This window comes from Anabrus simplex, chromosome 1 (assembly GCF_040414725.1).
Source record: "Anabrus simplex isolate iqAnaSimp1 chromosome 1, ASM4041472v1, whole genome shotgun sequence".
NCBI lineage: Eukaryota > Metazoa > Arthropoda > Insecta > Orthoptera > Tettigoniidae > Anabrus > Anabrus simplex.
The window spans coordinates 1,208,957,519-1,208,978,635 of record NC_090265.1 but is presented as its reverse complement, the minus strand read 5'-3'; the positions used below and the strand labels follow the sequence as shown (position 1 = coordinate 1,208,978,635).

Sequence of the window (21,117 nt, the reverse complement as noted above, 5' to 3'; positions counted from 1 at the left end):
CCTTTTACTGATTACAGATCCTTGAAAGTCTAATCATTTACTCACACATCAATGGTATGCGTACATGCCGAAATGTGATAATATTAGTCACTCCTTCTGGGTGCTTAACTTTTTTTGTCAGGCCGCGTACAATCGTTGCCCCTACGTTATCTTAGCTTTCTGTATCTCTGAACTGATCCCCCATTTGCTATTTAAGGGGCGGATTTTGCTCTTGTTTTTCTCTTGATATGCAGCAGCAGTGATGGGAATATCGAATGTTTTAAACTATCGGTAGACTACCGATTGTGAGGCTTGACTATCGAATGAAAACGTTCGATAGTTTTCATTCGGTTTGAAATCGGTAGTAATAGCCTATACGTTTTGTACTGCGGTAGTAAAAGTAACTAGTAATAAGTCATTTGCTAGTAACTACCGAAATGTGGATTGTTGTATTATACTACCGATTTGTATAGCATGTTTGTATAGCGGAAATATAGAGACTACGACTAGTAACCAACGTTACACAATGTTCGAGTGAAGTAATTGGAAACTGAAATACGTTGGTCTATAAAATAAGATAAAATGTCCCGATTAAAGTAACTGTGGTCATTATGTTTCATTTTAAATAAAATGCATTTTTGTGTCCCTAACCACAAGTTAATGGATGTAAGATCGTCTGTTCATAAAATAACAAATGTTAGGTAATTTCAGACGAAGGTTATGTCCTTATTGTAATGACACCAAATATTAAAGTAATATAAACACAGCAAGCCGCCTCTGTGGTGTAGTGGTTAGCGTGATTAGCTGCCACCCCCGGAGGCCCGGGTTCGATTCCCGGCTCTGCCACGAAATTTGAAAAGTGGTATGAGGGCTGGAACGGGGTCCACTCAGCCTCGGGAGGTCAACTGAGTAGAGGTGAGTTCGATTCCCACCTCAGCCATCCTGGAAGTGGTTTTCCGTGGTTTCCCACTTCTCCTCCAGGCGAATGCCGGGATGGTACCTAACATAAGGCCACGGCCGCTTCCTTCCCTCTTCCTTGCCTATCCCTTCCAATCTTCCCATCCCTCCACAAGGCCCCTGTTCAGCATAGCAGGTGAGGCCGCCTGGGCGAGGTACTGGTCATACTCCCCAGTTGTATCCCCCGACCAAGAGTCTGAAGCTCCAGGACACTGCCCTTGAGGCGGTAGAGGTGGGATCCCTCGCTAAGTCCAAGGGAAAAACCGAACCTGGAGGGTAAACAGATGATGAAGATGATGATGATGATAAACACAGCAAACTAAATAAAAAGACAACATATTTTCCTAGGACCAAATATAGTGAATATAATAATTTTAAAATAATTCCATTCATGTAAGGTTACGTTCAATCATTAGAGGTTCATGGTTCGTATATGGAAAGTATTTATATAAACTATAACATGATTATCCATTGACAAAGTGCACAATATTAAAATTGCATTTAGTGCTTCTCTTTCATCTTCACCAACAACGTAAATCTGCAAAAATTCAAGATCTTGATGAGCATTTGGCAATAGACTGCCTATGGAATGATAAATTTGACCTTGTACTGTGAAAGTTGTCCGCCTCTGTGGTGTACTGGTTAGTGTGATTAGCTGCCACTCCCGGAGGCCCTGGTTCGATTCCCGGCTCTGCCACGAAATTTGAAAGTGGTACGAGGGCTGGAACGGGGTCCACTCAGCCTCGGGAGGTCAACTGAGTAGAGGTGGGTTCGATTTCCTCGAAGTGGTTTTCCGTGGTTTCCCACTTCTCCGGGATGGTACCCAAGTTAAGGCCACAGCCGCTTCCTTCCCACTTCCTTGTCTATCCCTTCCAATCTTCCCATCCCACCACAAGGCCCCTGTTCAGCATAGCAGGTGAGGTCGCCTGGGCGAGGTACTTGTCATCCTCCCCAGTTGTATCCCTCGACCCAGAGTCTGAAGCTCCAGGACACTGCCTTTGAAGCGGTAGAAGTGGGTTCGTTCGCTGAGTCCGAGGGAAAAACCGACCCTGGAGGGTAAACAGATTACGATACGATACTTCGAAAGTTGTCAGAAAGCCGTTTTGGATGACTTGTTTAGCACCAAAAGATTGCTAATGACGCATGCGCGCCGGTCATATAATGAGGGAAGAACTGTTTTACCAGTTGCACGGAAGAAATAATTCCTTCAAACGGCTGCATAACTCACTACCGAAATATAAAACGGTAATAGTTCTCCTTGCCGCCTCTGTGGTGTAGTGGTTAGCGTGATTAGCTGCCACCCCCGGAGGTCCGGGTTCGATTCCCGGCTCTGCCACGAATTTTGAAAAGTGGTACGAGGGCTGGAACGGGGTCCACTCAGCCTCGGGAGGTCAACTGAGTAGAGGTGGGTTCGATTCCCACCTCAGCCATTCTGGAAGTGGTTTTCCGTGGTTTCCCACTTCTCCTCCAGGCGAATGCCGGGATGGTACCTAACTTAAGGCCACGGCCGCTTCCTTCCCTCATCCTTGCCTATCCCTTCCAATCTTCCCATCCCCCTACAAGGCCCCTGTTCACCATAGCAGGTGAGGCCGCCTGGGCGAGGTACTGGTCATACTCCCCAGTTGTATCCCCCGACCAAGAGTCTGAAGCTCCAGGACACTGCCCTTGAGGCGGTAGAGGTGGGATCCCTCGCTGAGTCCGAGGGAAAAGCCGAACCTGGAGGGTAAACAGATGATGATGATGATGAATAGTTCTCCTTGATAAAACAATATTCCTATGTTTAAAAAAAGTCGCTAAGAGGAAGACTCGAACCTGCATCCTCGCTATTTGCAGTTTGTTACTTTAACCGTTGCGCTATCAGTGTTCCTAAAAGTGAAGGCTCATTAACTTACTCACAAACCTTCATATAAGTAGGTAATTGCATTTTATTTTCATTAGAGACTTGGTTGATTACCGTCTTGAAATACACAGAAGCGGAGTGAATTGGCGCGTACACTTATATGTTGAAAACTACCGCGGCCATTTTTTTAATAAATGACTGATCCAACGAGCTAGAATATCATAGAGGAGCTGTAAGCCTGTCATCAGCGCTCCCTGCTTGAAGCAAGTTGGTAAGGGGCAGCCATGTTAACGGTTGTCAAACAAAGCGAATTGGCGCGAGAGCATATGTTGAGGTGACAGGGAGATCGTGCATGCTTCCCTAAGTTTTAAGAAGTGAAAACATAGATTCTCGCTTTCAAGAATGCCAGCCGTAAGTTCAGCGTATGGTTGTTCTAATCGGAGTAATAAAACCAAGGATATATCGTACTTTAAGTAAGTATTACTGAATTATAGCCGAGATTCCTTTTTGCCATTTCTGTTTGTAATTAAATCCATTTTATTGTTTACTTAGCGAAAGTACGGATAGCCACGGTTATTATTTGTCGAATTTTGTTTCAGATTTCGTTTAAAGAACAAGGAATTAACGGAACAATGCGTTGTGAGGGCGAAAAGAGATAAATCGTATCGCACTCAATTCAGTTGCTTATGCTCTGTACATTTCCAGCCCTATTTAATTTTCATTCAAATGTACAAATAAAGGAAATGGAGCGCCCACAACCAAGAAAACGTACCCACAAAAAAAAAAAACCACTTATTTCGTTCAAACGTACACTAAGTATGGTAAATACAGTATTTTACTGCTATTTTTGAAATGTATACAGCCTTTATTGTAGATGTCTGTTGCCTTGGTTTTTAAAACTATGCCACACTTCATAATGGACAACTTTCAAGCTTACCTTTCAGCTAGTAATCCCAGTATGATATGGTAATGGGAGAAACGTGATACCCCCCTCTATATTATAATAAATAATTACACTAAACGAATATTATGGTAAAGTATTCATGGGCCGCCTCTGTGGTGTACTGGTTAGCATGAGCAGCTGCCACCCGTGGAAGCCCGGGTTCGATTCCCGGCTCCGTCACGAAATTTGAAAAGGGGCACGAGGGCTGGAACGGGATTCTATCAGCCTGGGGAGGTCAACTGAGTAGAAGTGGGTTCGACTCCCACCTCAGCCATCCTCGAAGTGATTTTCCGTGTTTTCCCACTTCTCATCCAGACAAATGCCGGGATGGTACCTAACTTAAGGCCACGGCCGCTTCCTTCTCCCCCCCACAAGGCCCCTGTTCAGCATAGCAGGTGCAGCCCTCCCACACATTTGTATCCCCCGACCCAATGTCTCACGCTCTAGAACACTGTCCTTGAGGTGGTAGAGGTGGGATCCGTCGCTGAGTCCGTGGGAAAAACCAACCCGGGAAGGTAAACAGATTAATAAAGGAACACAGTACTCATGAGGATGCAATAATTTTAAAAATATGAACAGAATGAGGTTGTAACGTATTGTAGGTCCCTATGATTTTAAGGCTTCCTGTCATAAATATTTATGTCCATCGTTTTTATTCTAATTTGCGCTTAACCACAACAGCCAAGCAGGGTAACGCTCTTGTTCCGATTTCGAGGCCTATTCGTATGTCACTGTGCGATGATTTCGAACTACCCTACAATCAACTGATCGTGATGTTGGCCTCGTGCCGCAATATGATGAAGTGGCGGTATTCGCTTTAATGCTTCAAGCTATCGGCTACGGTCTTTAATTCTCCCCCAGTGATTCTAAAATGCGTATTTTCTACACTTTTCGTCATTTAAAGGCTATGCCCCCCTTGCTTGTGTGACAACAGGAAACATGGCGGACTTTCGTTCTATTAGCTTCACCCAGGCAGCGCTTCCGCCTCTCTATGTTATTCTAGCTCGTTGGACTGACCACTCCGTGACTCAAGAGGTGGCGATTTTAGCGCTGACTAGTGGAAACAATTGGAATTTGCGAACCGAATGAAAAACCGAATGCAAACGGAAACAATCGGTTGTAACGGTAGTTGACGACTATCGAATAATTCGGTAGTTTTCATTCGATAGTCCCATCACTATGCAGCAGTATTACTTGAGTGGTGCTACGGAGAAGGTTGTCCCTCTGAGAGGGAGATGGATGAGATGGGGTTTCAGCTGGCCTGGCATGGACTGACAAGGTAGGGAGAATAACAACTATGTAATTGTCTTCCGAGCTGAAATTAGGGAAGATTCCTACGACCCCGTTTAGTATGTAATTTTCTCTTTCGTTCAAGTATAGTTTTATATGTAGTATCTTTTTGGTAACTCTAACTGCTGGGTAGGATTCCTTTTTCCGTCTTCAGTCTCCGAAATTTTGCCCTGATGGGTCTTTGTAAAATATAAGGAAGTATCAATCAATCAATCAATCAATCAATCAATCAATCAATCAATCAATACTGATCTGCATTTAGGGCAGTCGCCCAAGTGGCAGATTCCCTATCTGTTGCTTTCCTAGCCTTTTCCTAAATGATTTCAAAGAAATTGGAAATTTATTGAACATCTCCCTTGGTAAGTTATTCCAATGCCTAACTCCCCTTCCTATAAACGAATATTTGCCCCAGTTTGTCCTCTTGAATTCCAACTTTATCTTCATATTGTGATCTTTCCTACTTTTATAAACGCCACACAAACTTATTCGTCTACTAATGTCATTCCACGCCATCTCTCCGCTGACAGCTCGGAACATACCACTTAGTCGAGCAGCTCTTCTTCTTTCTCTCAATTCTTCCCAACCCAAACTTTGCAACATTTTTGTAACGCTACTCTTTTGTCGGAAATCACCCAGAACAAATCGAGCTGCTTTTCTTTGGATTTTTTCCAGTTCTTGAATCAGGTAATCCTGGTAAGGGTCCCATACACTGGAACCATACTCTAGTTGGGGTCTTACCAGAGACTTATATGCACTCTCCTTTACATCCTTACCACAACCCCTAAACACCCTCATAACCATGTGCAGAGATCTGTACCCTTTATTTACAATCCCATTTATGTGATTACCCCAATGAAGATCTTTCCTTATATTAACACCTAGATACTTACAATGATCCCCAAAAGGAACTTTCACCCCATCAACGCAGTAATTAAAACTGAGAGGACTTTTCCTATTTGTCAAGCTCACAACCTGACTTTTAGCCCCGTTTATCAACATACCATTGCCTGCTGTCCATCTCACAACATTTTCGAGGTCACGTTGCAGTTGCTCACAATCTTGTAACTTATTTATCACTCTATGGAGAATAACGTCATCCGCAAAGACTAACACCTTCTTCTCAATGGAAAGGAATGAACCTTTGCTGTATTTACGCATAGAGTATTAAGTTGAATATCTAACGATTCTCTCACTTCAACCCTCCCCCTCTGCCCCCTCATTCCAGATTTGCTTTGTGCAACGTTGAAAAGAAGTCCCAGGGACTCCAGCGACACAGTCCCTCAACATTTTTCATCTTTCTGTTAATGTACAGATGACAGCTCGGTAATTCTTGTAGCTTTCTTATAGTATGCCCTTACTTTCGGATGTTAATCTGTTAAGTATTTTGAATGTTAGTCATAACGGGTTTTATGGAAAGTATTTTATAAAATATGTTTCCGTACTGAAAGAGAAAATATTCTCTGTTAATTTGGATTACTCCTTTTCTCTTTGCTCCTGATCTGGTTGATAATGGGGGGAGGAATGATGTTGAAAAACATAGGTTATGTCTGAATTTCGAATTTTTGAAAGTAAATATTACGAGCGTTGGTGATATATTTCATTATTTGAAGACAGTCTACAGTTTCTTAGAGACTCAATACCACCGCCGTCTCGATCTTCTTATACTCTTTGCAGTACAGTGCGTCAAATTGCAATGCTGAATTGCTATTTTGGAGGAGGGCTGTAACTGCCTAGGCATGCTAAGGGCGAACATGATATATCTACAGTTTTTATGATTGCTGCGATAATAAATCCTGTGAAACATAAGCCTATTAGTAGAATAATCAATAGAATAATATTAATCATGAACGATATACATTCCATAACCTTTTCTCCCCTCGGGGCTTCACAATATGTGAAACCTCTTAGTATGAATTACGTTCAGGTAGAATAAAATTGTTCATGGATTTACATCGAGTCCTTCCTCTTTATTTATATTAAATTAATTCTCTTCCGTTATATTTCTTTTTTAGAATGGTGTTCCAAAAAAATGGGACTTGATGAAAATACACGACAGGTACGTTCTAATTAAGATAATGGCCAAACCTCGCGAGCGTTGGGTGCCACTGCCATTCACTCGCCCCATTTCGACCAATGGTAGAATTTAAATGTATGCACATACACACTCCTTGTGCCCTGTAAGCAGAACGTCAGACTGATCTATTATTCACGAGAATTTGACTATAAGAGTTGGGTAATGAATTAATACACACCCAATCACGTTTGTGCCGTGCAATCCACGAATGACATGCGTTATTCGGCATTCATTTCCACACTGTACTGGTACCCCCCGCCCGAGAGGTTTGCTTTATTTAACATCATAGGTTTCTATACAATATGATGATTAAGACAATGTTGTTTTTCTTGCTCTGGTTGATCTTGAATAGCAGATACGTTGTTTTTTTTTGGACTTTAAGGTGCTCATTCTATAACACCAGAATATACTCTACTGATCTTTTGTTAAATGAAGGCTTGATGAATTTGACTTGAATTTTATGTGACACAATTCTCAACTCTCCAAACACTATACAACTCTGTGAATTGCATGTCTGGGCCTCAGGGTACAATTTGATATGGATTCAGATGATAAGGGTGGTGGAAGCAGCGTGAATAATCTATATATCTGAAGCAGAAGTTTTCACACTAGGCAAATGCTGGGGCTGTACCTTAATTAAGGCCAAGGCCGCTTCCTTCAAACTCCTAGGCGTTTCCTATCCCATCGTTGCCATAAGGCCTATCTTTGTCAGTGCAACGTAAAGCAGATCCCAAAAAAGTAAATTCCAAGCAGAAGTCGTCTTCATAAAAATGAGTGATGTATTCTCTCCTTTGTTGTGCTGTCTTCATTATTGTACGTTGGCGATCATGTTAGCTACCACAAGTTTGTTGCCGGCAGCCCGGAACAGTTTTTCACTTGACATCTTGAATGACTGCCGCAGGTTCTGCAACCAAGATGTTTGTGGTCTCCCAGGTTCTGTCATCCCAGCAATCTGGCCTCGTAAGATGAGAATGGGCTGTAAGTTTTAGGGTGTCTCATTACATGACCAGAGTAGTGGAGCTTGCAAACTTTGATGGTCTTCAGAATTTCTCCTGCCTTTCCCAACTTCCGGAACACCTCCTCATTCTGAATCTTCTGGGTCCAGTTGATCCGAAGCATTTGGTGGTAAGGTCTCATCTCAAAAATGGACAACTTCTTGATTGTTGTTTCCGTGAGTGTTCAGACTTTAACACTGCAAAGCAGAAAAGGTGTAACATCTAACCATTCATAGTCATAGGGACAAAAGAAGATCATGACTACAGAGCACTAACTTCATGGAGTTGAATGTTGCCATGGCTTGTTTAATTTGGCATCTGACTTCAAGTTTAATCTGTTATACACCCCAGTTATTTAATCTTAGTTGTACTTTTCAGAAATTCCCCATAGACATCTATGCCCATGTTAAGAACTAGATGATTAGTGACAAGCATGTATTTGGCCTTTTTAGTGGTTAGACTGAGGCCATACCTCTCAAAGGCATTTATTACATACCGGTAGTTTGCAAATCTTTGAGACTACTGACGGTTATACTGTACAAGGTAGTTCGTATTTTTGGGGAGGTGAAATATTATTTAAAAAATGGTGCGAAACAATACTAAGGTAGATGAAAAGAGATATCCTCAATGTTGCAAATTTGAAAATTTCATCAAAGAAATGTCACTGACGCACAAATTCTCAGTTTCACCAACTTTCCCTTCTAAAATAGCAACTGCAATGTGTAAACATTGTATGAAATTCATAATTCCTTTGAAACACACTTTTAAATTTTAAGTTTAGGCCTAATACCTTGTACTTTGGGACCTTTGAGTGAATGAATGAATTTTTTCAGTGCCATGCACCTCATTAACTGCCTCAGTCATTAAGTTGGTTGATGTTTTTAATTTCTGTATACAATAACTCAAAAACCTCAAGTTTTGCAGATAGGTGAGATTATTTACATTTTAATGAACTGTCCTTAATTAAGTTCTGAAGAATTTCAGTTGATGAAGCATCATCCTAATTTAAATCTTTCAAAATTATATGCATAACATACTACTACTTCTAACCATATGCTCCAGCAAACAAGTATGGGTCTAAGTGGAGGCAAAAAATCTGGATTTTTGGCTTTGAACTAATTCATTTTTTGCCGTTTGGAATTAATTTGTCCACTCTTGGATTTAGCGTATGTACCTGCTCACATACCGTTTGTAAATCACATACTATACAAGTTATGTTTGGGAATCTTACAAAAGGCCTTCTACTGCCTTCATCATGTAGAGAGCAGCATTCAATAAGTAAGAGAAATGCATAGCCATCTCTACGCAATTCAATGCTGACACTTCTGTACAAGCTAATAAATAACACTGCTTGGAAACAATTTCCTTATTTTCTAGCACATCTACCACAATGTTTTCCACTTTTTAACTGCTAGATTCATCCATGCTGGCTTATATATTTTTATGCTTTACATTCCAGCATGATCTTTCCTAGTGTTTATTCGTAACATGCATGGACATACAATGTTCTTGATATTGATTATTTTGGTGTTTCAAAATTTGTGTATTTTCAAAGCGCTGGACTGTCCTATTTTTTTGGCTTATGTCGCACCAACACAGATAGGTCTTATGGTGACGATGGGACAGGAAAGGCCTAGGAATGGGAAGGAAGCGGCCATGGCCTTAATTAAGGTACAGCCCCAGCATTTGCCTGGTGTGAAAATGGGAAACCACGGAAACCATCTTCAGGGCTGCCGACAGTGGGATTTGAACCCACTATCTCCCGGATGATGCAAGTTCACAGCTGCGCACCCCTAAGCGCACGGCCAACTTGTCTGGTAAACTTTCCAATTTAAAGGAATATCAGATGTTAGAAAAGCTTTGCATAATTCTGCATAATATTCAGAACTTTTTGAAAATGAAGAATGTAAAGTAGAATAAAACCAGCTTTTGGGTGGTTAGGCCGTGTGCGTTTGTAGAGTTCGCCCAGACGTGCTATTTGGGCTTGTCAGTTGAATTGTTACGCCCCTCTAAGACTCTGCTTAGCAGTGGTAGACCAACTGCGTGATCCCGCTGTGTTAGCAAATAGGGATTGCTAACCTACTAAAGGAGAAGTGAATACAATTACAAAAATTTGGGAAAACTGATAATGATATATGCATTTTCTCGGTGACTGGGGTACACTTGAATATCTTCTGCATATCATTGTTTCTGATATGGTCTATATAATAAACAAGTATAAATGGTCCACCTAGTCAATACATTTAGATTTATTTTCAATTTATCATTGCAAAAATCATCAGAAAAGGAGCACGGTACATGTTTTGTCCTCTTTAGGCTGCTTTGAAATGTCAGAAATAAAAACGTACTTGCTATGGCTAAAATTTACATTCTTGTAAAAACATAGGAATAAAATCACATGAATTAAAACATTACAGATGAAAATAAAACAATATTTTGGCCTGCAAACACCATTCGTCTTAATAGGTGTAACAGTCTTATTCATTAAAAAAATGTTGTTCCATACAATATATTGGCAGCCAAAAGTTTCTGAATTAAAGATGTTGAAGTAGGTATGTCAAGAGTGTTGCAGTTTGAATTGCCGTCAAATCACCTTAGGAGGGGTGAAGTTTTTAATAACTCTGTATTTACTTCACAAGAAGTCAGTATGCTGTCTAAACTATAGCTAATAGGTTTTCATGGAATAAAGGAACATTGAAAACTCCGTAAACCATGCTATAGTATTTGGCTCTTTTTTGAGGATTAGGCTGTCTTGTGTCCAGCTTTATGGTATTTATAGTTTGGGTGGGTTTCCTGTAGATGTTATTGGATAAATATATTTTTTTTTTACAATTTGCTTTACATCGCACCGACGCAGATAGGTCTTATGGCGATGATGGGACAGGAAAGGGCTAGGAGTGGGATAAAAGCAGCCTTGGCCTTAATTAAGGTACAGGCCCAGCATTTGCCTGGTGTAAAAATGGGAAACCACGGAAAAACCCCTTCAGGGCTGCGACAGTGGGGTTCGAACCCACTATCTCCCGAATACTGGATACTGGCCGCACTTAAACGATTACAGCTATCGAGCTTAATGGATAAATAATTATCATGCCTAGGAATTGTAAACATGATATGGGCTTTTGGGCTTATGCCGTGTCAAGAAAACGAGGCGAAACTCTTTACGTTTCGCAGAGAACTTTGCTCTGTGTCTTCAGAAGTAAATCTCGACTGTTCACAAGGAAGACTTATACAATAATGAGGGTTTGAATTTAAGAATGCTTTACCATTTGAGCTGTGGTGGTATGCTCATTCATCACCAGGTGGCTCACTGTATGCTGTCATAACACTAGTATTCCAAACGGGAACTGACGGCAATAATAAGCTCCAATTAAGATGTTCTATCATACCGAGTGTGCGTGAGAAGTAACTGAGGACATCAGATGAATCTGGTAGCAGAAATAAATAGAAACTAATAAAATAAAATAAAATGCAACAAAAGACACCAGGATAGAATAGAACAGAGCTCAAGAATGGAAGGAAAAAACCAGGGGATGATAATGATGCGAGACAGTGTGGAAGGGGGAGGTCCATAACCAGTGTATACACCTTATTAAAGTATGACAAAGAGGTCGATAGCTGCAGTCACTTAAGTGCGGCCAGTATTCAGTATTCGGGAAATAGTGGGTTCGAACCCCACTGTTGGCAGCCTTGAAGATTGTTTTTCGTGCTTTCCCATTTTCACACCAGGCAAGGGCTGTACTTTAATTAAGGTCATGACTGCTTCCTTTCCACTTCTAGCCCTTTCCTGTCCCATCGTTGCCATAATACCTATCTGTGTTGGTGCGACGTAAAGCAACTTCTAAAAAAAAAAAGAAAAAAAATGGTAGTATGACACTTAACACATAGCTTGGAATGAATTATGGCGAACATACGAATTTGGAAAACACCGAAACGAAATAACAGTAGAGAAAGGACAGGGAACAGAACTACATATGTAAATCCTTAATGGCTGGAACCACATATTACTTAATTGATAGCCAGTGTCCCTGGTGAAATTGTTAGGATTTTTACATATTTCCACAGCTTCCTGTATAATCCTAGACCTGTAGTGTTTAGGGTAAGAGCTTGAACATCTTGGAACACAACATCATGATCCAACAATAGGGCATGCTCAGCTATTGCTGACTTGTCTGGCTGGTTGAGACGGATATATCTTTGGTGTTCCTTGATGCAAGTCCCAATGGACCGGCATATTTGGTCATTGTTGGACGGATGCCTTCCTTTCTTGGATGTTGTACTGAGAAAGACACCGGACAGCTCCTAAGGACATACCATCTATCATAAGCTTACCCACACAAATCGCTATCTTCAATGCTGATTCTCACCACCATCCAGCACAAAAACAGGGCATTCTCATGACACCACGAGAGAGACACGAATTTGTGAGCCATCAAATATCCATGAGAAGATGGACACACTCAAAGTCAAGTTCAATGGTAATTGTTATTACGATGTACAGATTCACGGAGACCTGCATCCCGGAGGGACAATTAAGCAAAGCTCACAGAAAGGAGAGTTGAAGGGAACTGCCTACCTGCCTTACATTCACAATGCCTCAGACCAAATTGCCAAAGTCCCCTTTGTTACACCCTGGGGTGTACAAAATTCCCTGTACTTGCGGGAAGGTATACATTGGCAAAACATGCCGGTCCACTGGGACTTGCATCAAGGAACACCAAAGATATATCAGTCTCAACCAGCCAGACAAGTCAGCAATAGCTGAGGATGACCTATCGTCGGATCATGATGTCGTGTTCCAAGTTGTTTGAGCTCTTACCCACACTAAACACTACAGGTGTAGGATTATATGGGAAGCTGTGGAAATACGTAAAAATCCTAAGAATTTCAACAGGGACACTGGCTATGATTTAAGTAATACATGGTTGCCAGCCACTGAGGATTTGTGTATGTAGTTCTGTTCCCTGTCCTTTCTCTATTGTTTCGTTTTGGTGTTTTCCAAATTTGTACATTCGTCATCACTAGTTGATTCATTCTAAGCTATGTGTTATGTGTGATACTTTCATAACGTATGTACAATGCTTATGCCCCTCCCCCACTCCACACTGTCTCACATCATTATAATCCGTTGGTTTTCTCCACACTCTTTTTCCATTCTTCAGCTCTGTTCTATTCTACCCTGGTGTCTTTTGTTGCATTTTATTTTATTTTATTAGTTTCTATTTATTTCTGCTGTCACACTTTCCCCTAGCTGGCCCCGTGGTGTAGGGGTAGCGTGCCTGCCTCTTACCCGGAGGCCCCGGGTTCGATTCCCGGCCAGGTCAGGGATTTTTACCTGGACCTGAGGGCTGGTTCGAGGTCTACTCAGCCTACGTGATTAGATTTGAGGAGCTATCTGACGGTGAGATGGCGGCCCCGGTCTAGAAAGCCAAGAATAACGGCCAAGAGGATTTGTTGTGCTGACCACATGACACCTCGTAATCTGCAGGTCTTCGGGCTGAGCAGCGGTCGCTTGGTAGGCCAAGGTCCTTCAAGGGCTGTAGTGCCATGGGGTTTGGTTTGGTTTGGTCACACTTGCCCCTGATTCGTCTGATGTTCTCTCTCTTACTTCTCATTCATACTTGGTGTGACAGAACATCTTTGTTAGAGCTTAATGTTGTTGCCAGCTCCCTCTTGGAATACTAGTGCTGTGCCAGCATACACCGATCCAACTGGTTACAAGTTCTGTGGGAAAGCATTCTTAAATTCAAACTCTCATTGTTGCAGAAGTCTTCCTTGTGAACAGTCAAGATTTTCTTCTCAAGACGCAGAGCAAAGTTCTCTGTTAAACGTAGGGTTTCACCTTGTTTTCTTGACACAGCATAAGCCCAAAAGCCCATATCATGTCTACAACAAGTACGACACATGAAAGCTTCAATATTAACATGTCTAGTATTTGTTAGGTCAAGATAATTCAATGAGTGGTTTGATTCCATTTCCATAGTATATTTTATGCGTGGATCTAATGTGTTCAGCTGATTATAAAAATGGAATTATTGTTAGTAAAACGGTCATCTGCTAAAATTGCAAAAACATCACCCACATATCTAGTCCAAAAAAAAGAATGTTATTAATTTTATTCATTTTGGAATTTTTGCAACTTAATTAAACCTTAATAATAATTAAACATTATTCGTACAATAGCTAGAAGTAATGGTTCTAGAAAATAATTTCTGAATAAAATAATTTCCAAAATTAAACATAAACTCAAGTCCAGCTTAGTTAAAGAGGCAAAATCTAAAAACAAATTCCCACATTCACTTTCAATAATAATAATAGTATCCATCATATCACCAATTTAGTTAAGAAACACAATCTCAAAATAGGCTTCAAAACTTCCAATAACAACTCCATTTTCCACAGTTTACAATCAGTCATTAACCCTAAAAAATACTACTACTCAGGTATTTATAGATTAAAGTGTACCAGTTGTGAGGCCAGTTATATAGGTCAAAATGGCTAGAAGTTTTAATACTCGCTACCTTTGAACAAGGTAGCAGGTAGGGACCCTCTGCGGAGGCAGCCCTACCCAGGGAGTGGCGCCCCTGCCTATGTGAGTCCCAGAGCACACTGACCCGGTGTGTACCATCTGGTAAGGGTCCCAGCTCAGGGTTACGTGTGAAGACTTCAACGGCAGTGAAGGCGGAGATGAAGATCATTGGTACGGCGGAACTGGCGGAAGAGGCATCCTTGCTTTTTGGGATAGTTGGTGTCAGGTCAGAATATATTCTGCTATCGTATGCGACAGTAGACGGTACTACCTGCGACTGTCTGGCCGAGGGTCTGGCGGCCGATACCAAACCAGGCAAACTAAGGGAAAACCAATAGCTGCGAGCAGAGGAGTTTTGCCTTAGAAGATTGGATAAGATGAGACCTTTGTGTGGGAAATAACACATAAATTAATTAGCTGCTGCCTTGCAGTGAGGCAGGGGACTGCCAAAGGCTAAGGGAGACCACCCTGAAAGAAAATCCTCTAGTACGTTAGGCCTAGCAAGTCAGTACAGGAGTACAATGCAGTTGTTTTCAAAATGTAAACGAGCCTCGGAAAGAAACATATTCTGAATGTCGACAATACTTCAAGTACTCTTGGAACTAATGACGACGTCATGTCCGATGTTCATTCAAGATGCACGAGAAGACCCGATCATAGAAACAAGCTTCGGATTGGAACCTTAAACGTTATGACTCTAACAGGAAAATGCAACGAAATCACGGATTTAATGAACCGTAGACATATTCACATCCTAGGGCTAAGTGAAACCAAATGGAAAGGTTGCAACACAAGAATGTTAGAGGACGGATATAAATTATACTGGAGTGGTAATCCTGCAGTGGCGAGGAATGGAGTTGGTTTTATACTCCATAAAGACATTGATAGTGTAACAGATGTCTCCTTCATCAATGAGAGATTAATCAAAGCTAAAATATACCTAAATGGAGAAACTCAAACTGTAATCCAAGTTTATGCTCCCCAGCAGGGTTGTAGCGATGACCAAAAAGCAAGCTTCCTAGAAAAACTAGAGGACATCATTGATGAAGAGAACATAATGATAATTGGGGATTTTAATGCCCAGGTAGGAACTGATAGGTCAGGTTATGAAGGCATTATTGGTCCATATGGATTTGGTAATAGAAATGAGGAGGGTGAACTTCTGCTTGATCTATGTACGCGAAACCAACTTCTGCTGAAGAACTCGTGGTTTCAGAAACGGGATAGCCACAAGATAACGAGATACAGTTGGGACGGTCAGTATAGATCAGTGATAGACCTTATCATCACAGATAGGTCAAGTGGAGAAAAGGTGCATGATGTAAAAGTGATACCTAGTGAGAGCCTTGATAGTGACCATAGACTCCTCATTGCAGACCTAAAAGTCACCAAACCTATTATTAAAGTAGACAAGAAGAAAAAAACCACGAATTAAAGACTGGAAATTGAAAGATGTGGAAGTCAAACAGCAGTTTCAAGAGGAAATCAGAGCTAAAATACCAATAACAGACACAAAGAAAGGTAATGAAGAATGGAATGATTTTAAGGAAAGTCTGGTTGGTAGTGCAGATAAAATATGTGGAAGAACAAGCAGAAGAGTGAGAGAGAAAAGAACATCTTGGTGGAATGATAAAGTGAAAGAAGCCATAATGAAAAGGAATAAAGCCAAAAAACTTCTTGATGTGGCTAAGTCTGACAGAAGAATCAACAGTGACCAAATAGACAACAATAACTTGGAAGAGATAGCAAAGGAATATAGATACAGAAAGTTGGAAGTCAAGAGAATTGTACGGGAAGAAAAAGAGAAAAGTTGGAAAGAATTTACAACTAAACTGGAAGAAGACAGTAAAGGGAATATGAAAATGATATATGGAATAGTTAAAAGTAAAAGATCAGATAAAGAAGCAATTACAGCCCTGGAGACAGCAGATGGGAATATAGTTCGCAATATGAAAGATATCACGGATACAATGGGGCAGTATTTTGACAAGCTCCTAAATGGCCCTAAAGAGATCTCTGTTGAGGATGTAGGACGGAAAACAATAGAGGAAGATATCCCAATTACATGGACAGAAGTAGAGCAAGCTCTCCACAGGATGAGAAGTGGTAAGTCAGCAGGAGCTGATGAAATTACAGCTGACATGATTAAAGCTGCTGGTCCACCAGGAATACAGTGGCTCTATAGAGTTCTCAGAACAATATGGAAGGATAATGAAATACCTGAAGATTGGACAAAAGGGGTGATAGTTCCTATCTTTAAGAAAGGGAGTAGAAGGAAAAGTGAAAATTACAGAGGCATTACCCTCTTATCACACGGCCTTAAAATTATGGAGAAGATCATTGAAGCCAGAGTAAGGGATATACTAGAGCCTATCTTAGAAGAGGAACAACATGGTTTTAGGACTGGAAGAAGCACAACAGATCTGATATTTGCTTTGAGGATGTTGGCAGAGAAACACTGGGAAAGAGGAAAAGACCTAATTATTGTGTTTATGGACCTTGAAAAGGCGTATGATAATGTTCCTAGATCAACTATTTGGAAAAGTCTTAGAAAACTTGGTGTACCGGAGTACCTTATTAGGAAGATCCAAATGCTATATAGTAATTGTAAAAGCTGTGTCAGAATTGGAGATGGTCACTCTGAATGGTTCAATACAACCAAAGGAGTACAACAGGGAAGTGCCTTGTCACCACTTCTATTCATAGCAGTTATGGATACCATTTTAAAGGAACTAAAAGGAAAAGGTAATAAAGATCTTCAGGTTCTGGTGTTTGCAGACGATGTGGCAATATGGGATGAAACAGAGGAGGGAGTGCAAAATAATCTGAATGCATGGTGTAAGAAGTTTGATGAGTATGGAATGAAATTGAACCCATCAAAAACAGTAGCATTAAAAATCAGCAGACATTATACAGAATGCAACATAAAAATACAGGACCACCAAGTTGAAGTAGTACACCAATTCAGTTATTTAGGAAGCGTAATCGCTAGTAATAACAGAGCTGAGAGAGAAATAACAAACAGAGTAACCAAAGGCTCTAACTTTTACAGCATCGTTAGACACCTACTATGGGATCAGAAAGTCCCACAAAGAACAAAAATGACCCTGTACAAGTCATATTTCATTCCTATCCTTACATATTCTCTGGAAACCTGCACACTAACATCAAAGGATAATAGTAGGATTCAAGCCTGTGAAATGAAATTTCTTAGAACTGCCCTCCAAAAGACCCGACTTGATCATGTGAAAAATGATGAGATCCGATCTAACCTAGGTCTAAATGAATCGATGGAGGAAAGACTTAGGTCATCTAGACTTAAATGGTTTGGGCATGTTAAACGAATGAATAGCACAAGGTTACCATGTGCTTATTTGGAAAAGAGAATAACAGGTAGAAGACCAGCTGGAAGACCAAGAAGAAGATGGATGGACCAACTGAGGGAAGACGTGGAGAGAAGAGGATGGAATTGGGAATCTGTCTTGGACAACGAAATGTTTTTGAATAGGCAACTTTGGAAGACGCTCGTTTTCAAACACCCTACCCGGCTCGTTGGAAGGGCAAACCGATGATGATGCTGATGATGACCTTAAACATACTAACACATTAAAACACAACCGTTTCTCTGCATTGGGACAACATAGGGCTGATTTTCAACATAATTTCTGCACCATCGAACAGAATTTAAATTTTTTAAGATTTACATTATCAAGGATTGCTTCATAAATCCAGATCAGTATACTAACTCAAACTATAATTTAAATGAAATAATAGAAAAAACAAACATTTTATTTAATACTTCTGTCCCTTTAATTGCTAATTCTTATTCCAAAGAGTTTGCTAATCAATGCTGTAAACTCTCTTGTCAGCCTCCTCCACCTGCTTCCCCTCCTCTTCCCGTTCTCTTCCCTTCCTCTTGCAGTCCAAGTAATAGCTCTCCCCGAGCAGCTGACAGCACTCATTTCATCGCAAACACAGCTGCTGGGAACAGGCCCACATGGAACCAAGGGAGTAAATTTAAACATTGATTTTTTTTACATTGGTTTCTATTTGATACAGCATTCTTTAAGTTTAGTTTTCTTTCTTTTCAGACATTCACCCATTCACTCCAATCCAGACTTGCAATATATACACATATTGACGATTCCTTTAACTGGCATCAATTCTCAATTTTACCAGTATTTTCATAGTTACTTAGGATATTCCCTCAGATTAAATTTATAGTATAATGTAATGAACTACACCTGCATTAAAGCTAAGTTCCACAGCACTCTAGCACTGTATTGTATATAGGCCTACTAGAAATTTCTACACAGTTTAAGCACAAATCTGCATACTTTTTGTTAAGGACAGTTCATAACAGCCGGTGCACATGAGATACTTTTAATAACCATAGTGAACATTTTATGGAGAGCAACTATGATATATTTTTAAATAATTCTTTAACAATTTTTACATTAAATGCTATTCTTAGTATTGAAGAATTTATCAATAATCAATCAATCACCACTGATCTGCATTTAAGGCAGATTCCCTATCTGTTGTTTTCCTAGCCTTTTGAATTTGGAAATTTACTGTATATTTCCCTTGCTAAATTATTCCAATCTCTAACTCCCCTTCCTATTAACGAATATTTGTCCCAGTTTGTCCTCTTGAATTCCAATTTTATCTTCATATTTTGATCTTTCCTACTTATAAAGACACCCCTCGAACTTGGTAGTTTCTATGTTCATTTAACCACGCAGCAGTGGATGGTATTGAATAGGTGGTGTAATAGAATACTCCTTGTGTAAACTTAGTGATAAAGCTGTTGTCAAACCGGGCGAGTTGGCCGTGCGCGTAGAGGCGCGCGGCTGTGAGCTTGCATCCGGGAGATAGTAGGTTCGAATCCCACTATCGGCAGCCCTGAAGATGGTTTTCCGTGGTTTCCCATTTTCACACCAGGCAAATGCTGGGGCTGTACCTTAATCAAGGCCACGGCCGCTTTCTTCCAACTCCTAGGCCTTTCCTATCCCATTGTCGCCATAAGACCTATCTGTGTCGGTGCGACATAAAGCCCCTAGCAAAAAAAAAAAGCTGTTGTCAATACGGAACAATCACGAGAATAATGGTTTTTAACATACCACTTCTATAATCTATCAGCTTCATATACCATATGTATATTATCTCGTTTGACATAATGTTGGCATACAGCATAGATATTTGAATGGGACTCCAGCAAGTCTAAGCTCTGTAATTGTACTATATGTATATATATTAACATTAGTATTATATTAGAATAAGGCATTCTTGTTTAATTAATTTTTAGTAATGTTTTATTATGTACAATCGCTATTAAGCAGGTTCATCAAGAGCTGATGATGACCTATTTGAAATATAAATAAAGTATTGATTAGGTGGAAAACTCATTCTTCATACTTGTGTGTAAATACCATTTCGTTGAGCAGCTCTTCTCCTTTCTCCCAACTCTTCCCAGCCTAAGATTTGCAACATTTTTGTAATGCTACTATTTTAATACCAATACCAATTCCCTATGGGAATCAACATCTATATCATGCTACTATTTTGTCAGAAATCACCCAGAACAAATCAAGCTTTGGATTTATTCCAGTTCTTGATTCAAGTAGTCCTGATGATGTCCCATACACTGGAACCATTCTCTAGTTTGGGTCTTACCAGAGACTTATATGCCCTCTCCTGTATATCCTTATTACAACCCTTAAATACCTTCATAACCATGTGCAGAGATCTGTACTCTTTATTTACAATGCCATTTATGTGATTTCCCCAATGAAGATCTTCCTTATATTAACACCTAGATATTTATGGGGATTCCCATAAGGAAATTTCACCCCAACAGTGCAGTAATTAAAACGGAGGACTTTTCCTGTTAGTGAAACTCACAACCTGACTATTTTTTAACCCCATTTATCATAATACTACTGTCTGGCCTCCCTCTCACAATATTGTTGAGGTCTTTTTTCAGTTCACCGAGCTCGATAGCTGCAGTCTCTTAAGTTCGGCCAGTATCCAGTAATCGGGAGATAGTGGGTTCGAGCCCCACTGTCGGCAGCCCTGAAGATGGTTTTCTGTGGTTTCCCATTTTCATACCAGGCAAATGCCGAGGCTGTACCTTAATTAAGGCCACGGCCACTTCCTTCCACTTCCTTTCACTTCCTAGGCCTTTCCTATCCATTCATCGCCATAAGACATATCTGTGTCGGTGCGACATAAAGCAAATAGCAAAAAAAAAGAAACTTTTTGCAGTTGCTCACAATCTTGTAACTTATTTATTACTCTATACAGAACAACATCATCTGCAAAAAACTTTATCTCTCATTCCATTTTTTTATTCATATCATTTATATATGGGATCCTCCGTGGCTCAGTCGGCAGCACGTCGGCCTCTCCCCACTGGATACCGTGGTTCAAATCCCGGTCACTCCATGTGAGATTTGTGCTGGACAAAGCGGAGGTGGACAGGTTTTTCTCCGGGTACTCTGGTTTTCCGTG

General features: G+C 40.5%; 1 protein-coding gene across 1 annotated transcript in view; it reads left to right on the top strand.

The window, feature by feature from the left end:
• The first annotated feature begins 6,514 nt into the window (after positions 1-6,514).
• LOC136877535 (uridine diphosphate glucose pyrophosphatase NUDT14) overlaps positions 6,515-21,117 on the top strand; it is a 104,766-nt gene continuing 90,163 nt past the window's right edge. Inside the window, exons 1-2 of the mRNA XM_067151660.2 lie at positions 6,515-6,933; positions 7,022-7,065. Coding sequence (XP_067007761.2) covers positions 6,781-6,933; positions 7,022-7,065 — 197 coding nt within the window. The 5' untranslated portion in view covers positions 6,515-6,780. The remainder of the gene's footprint in view (positions 6,934-7,021; positions 7,066-21,117) is intronic.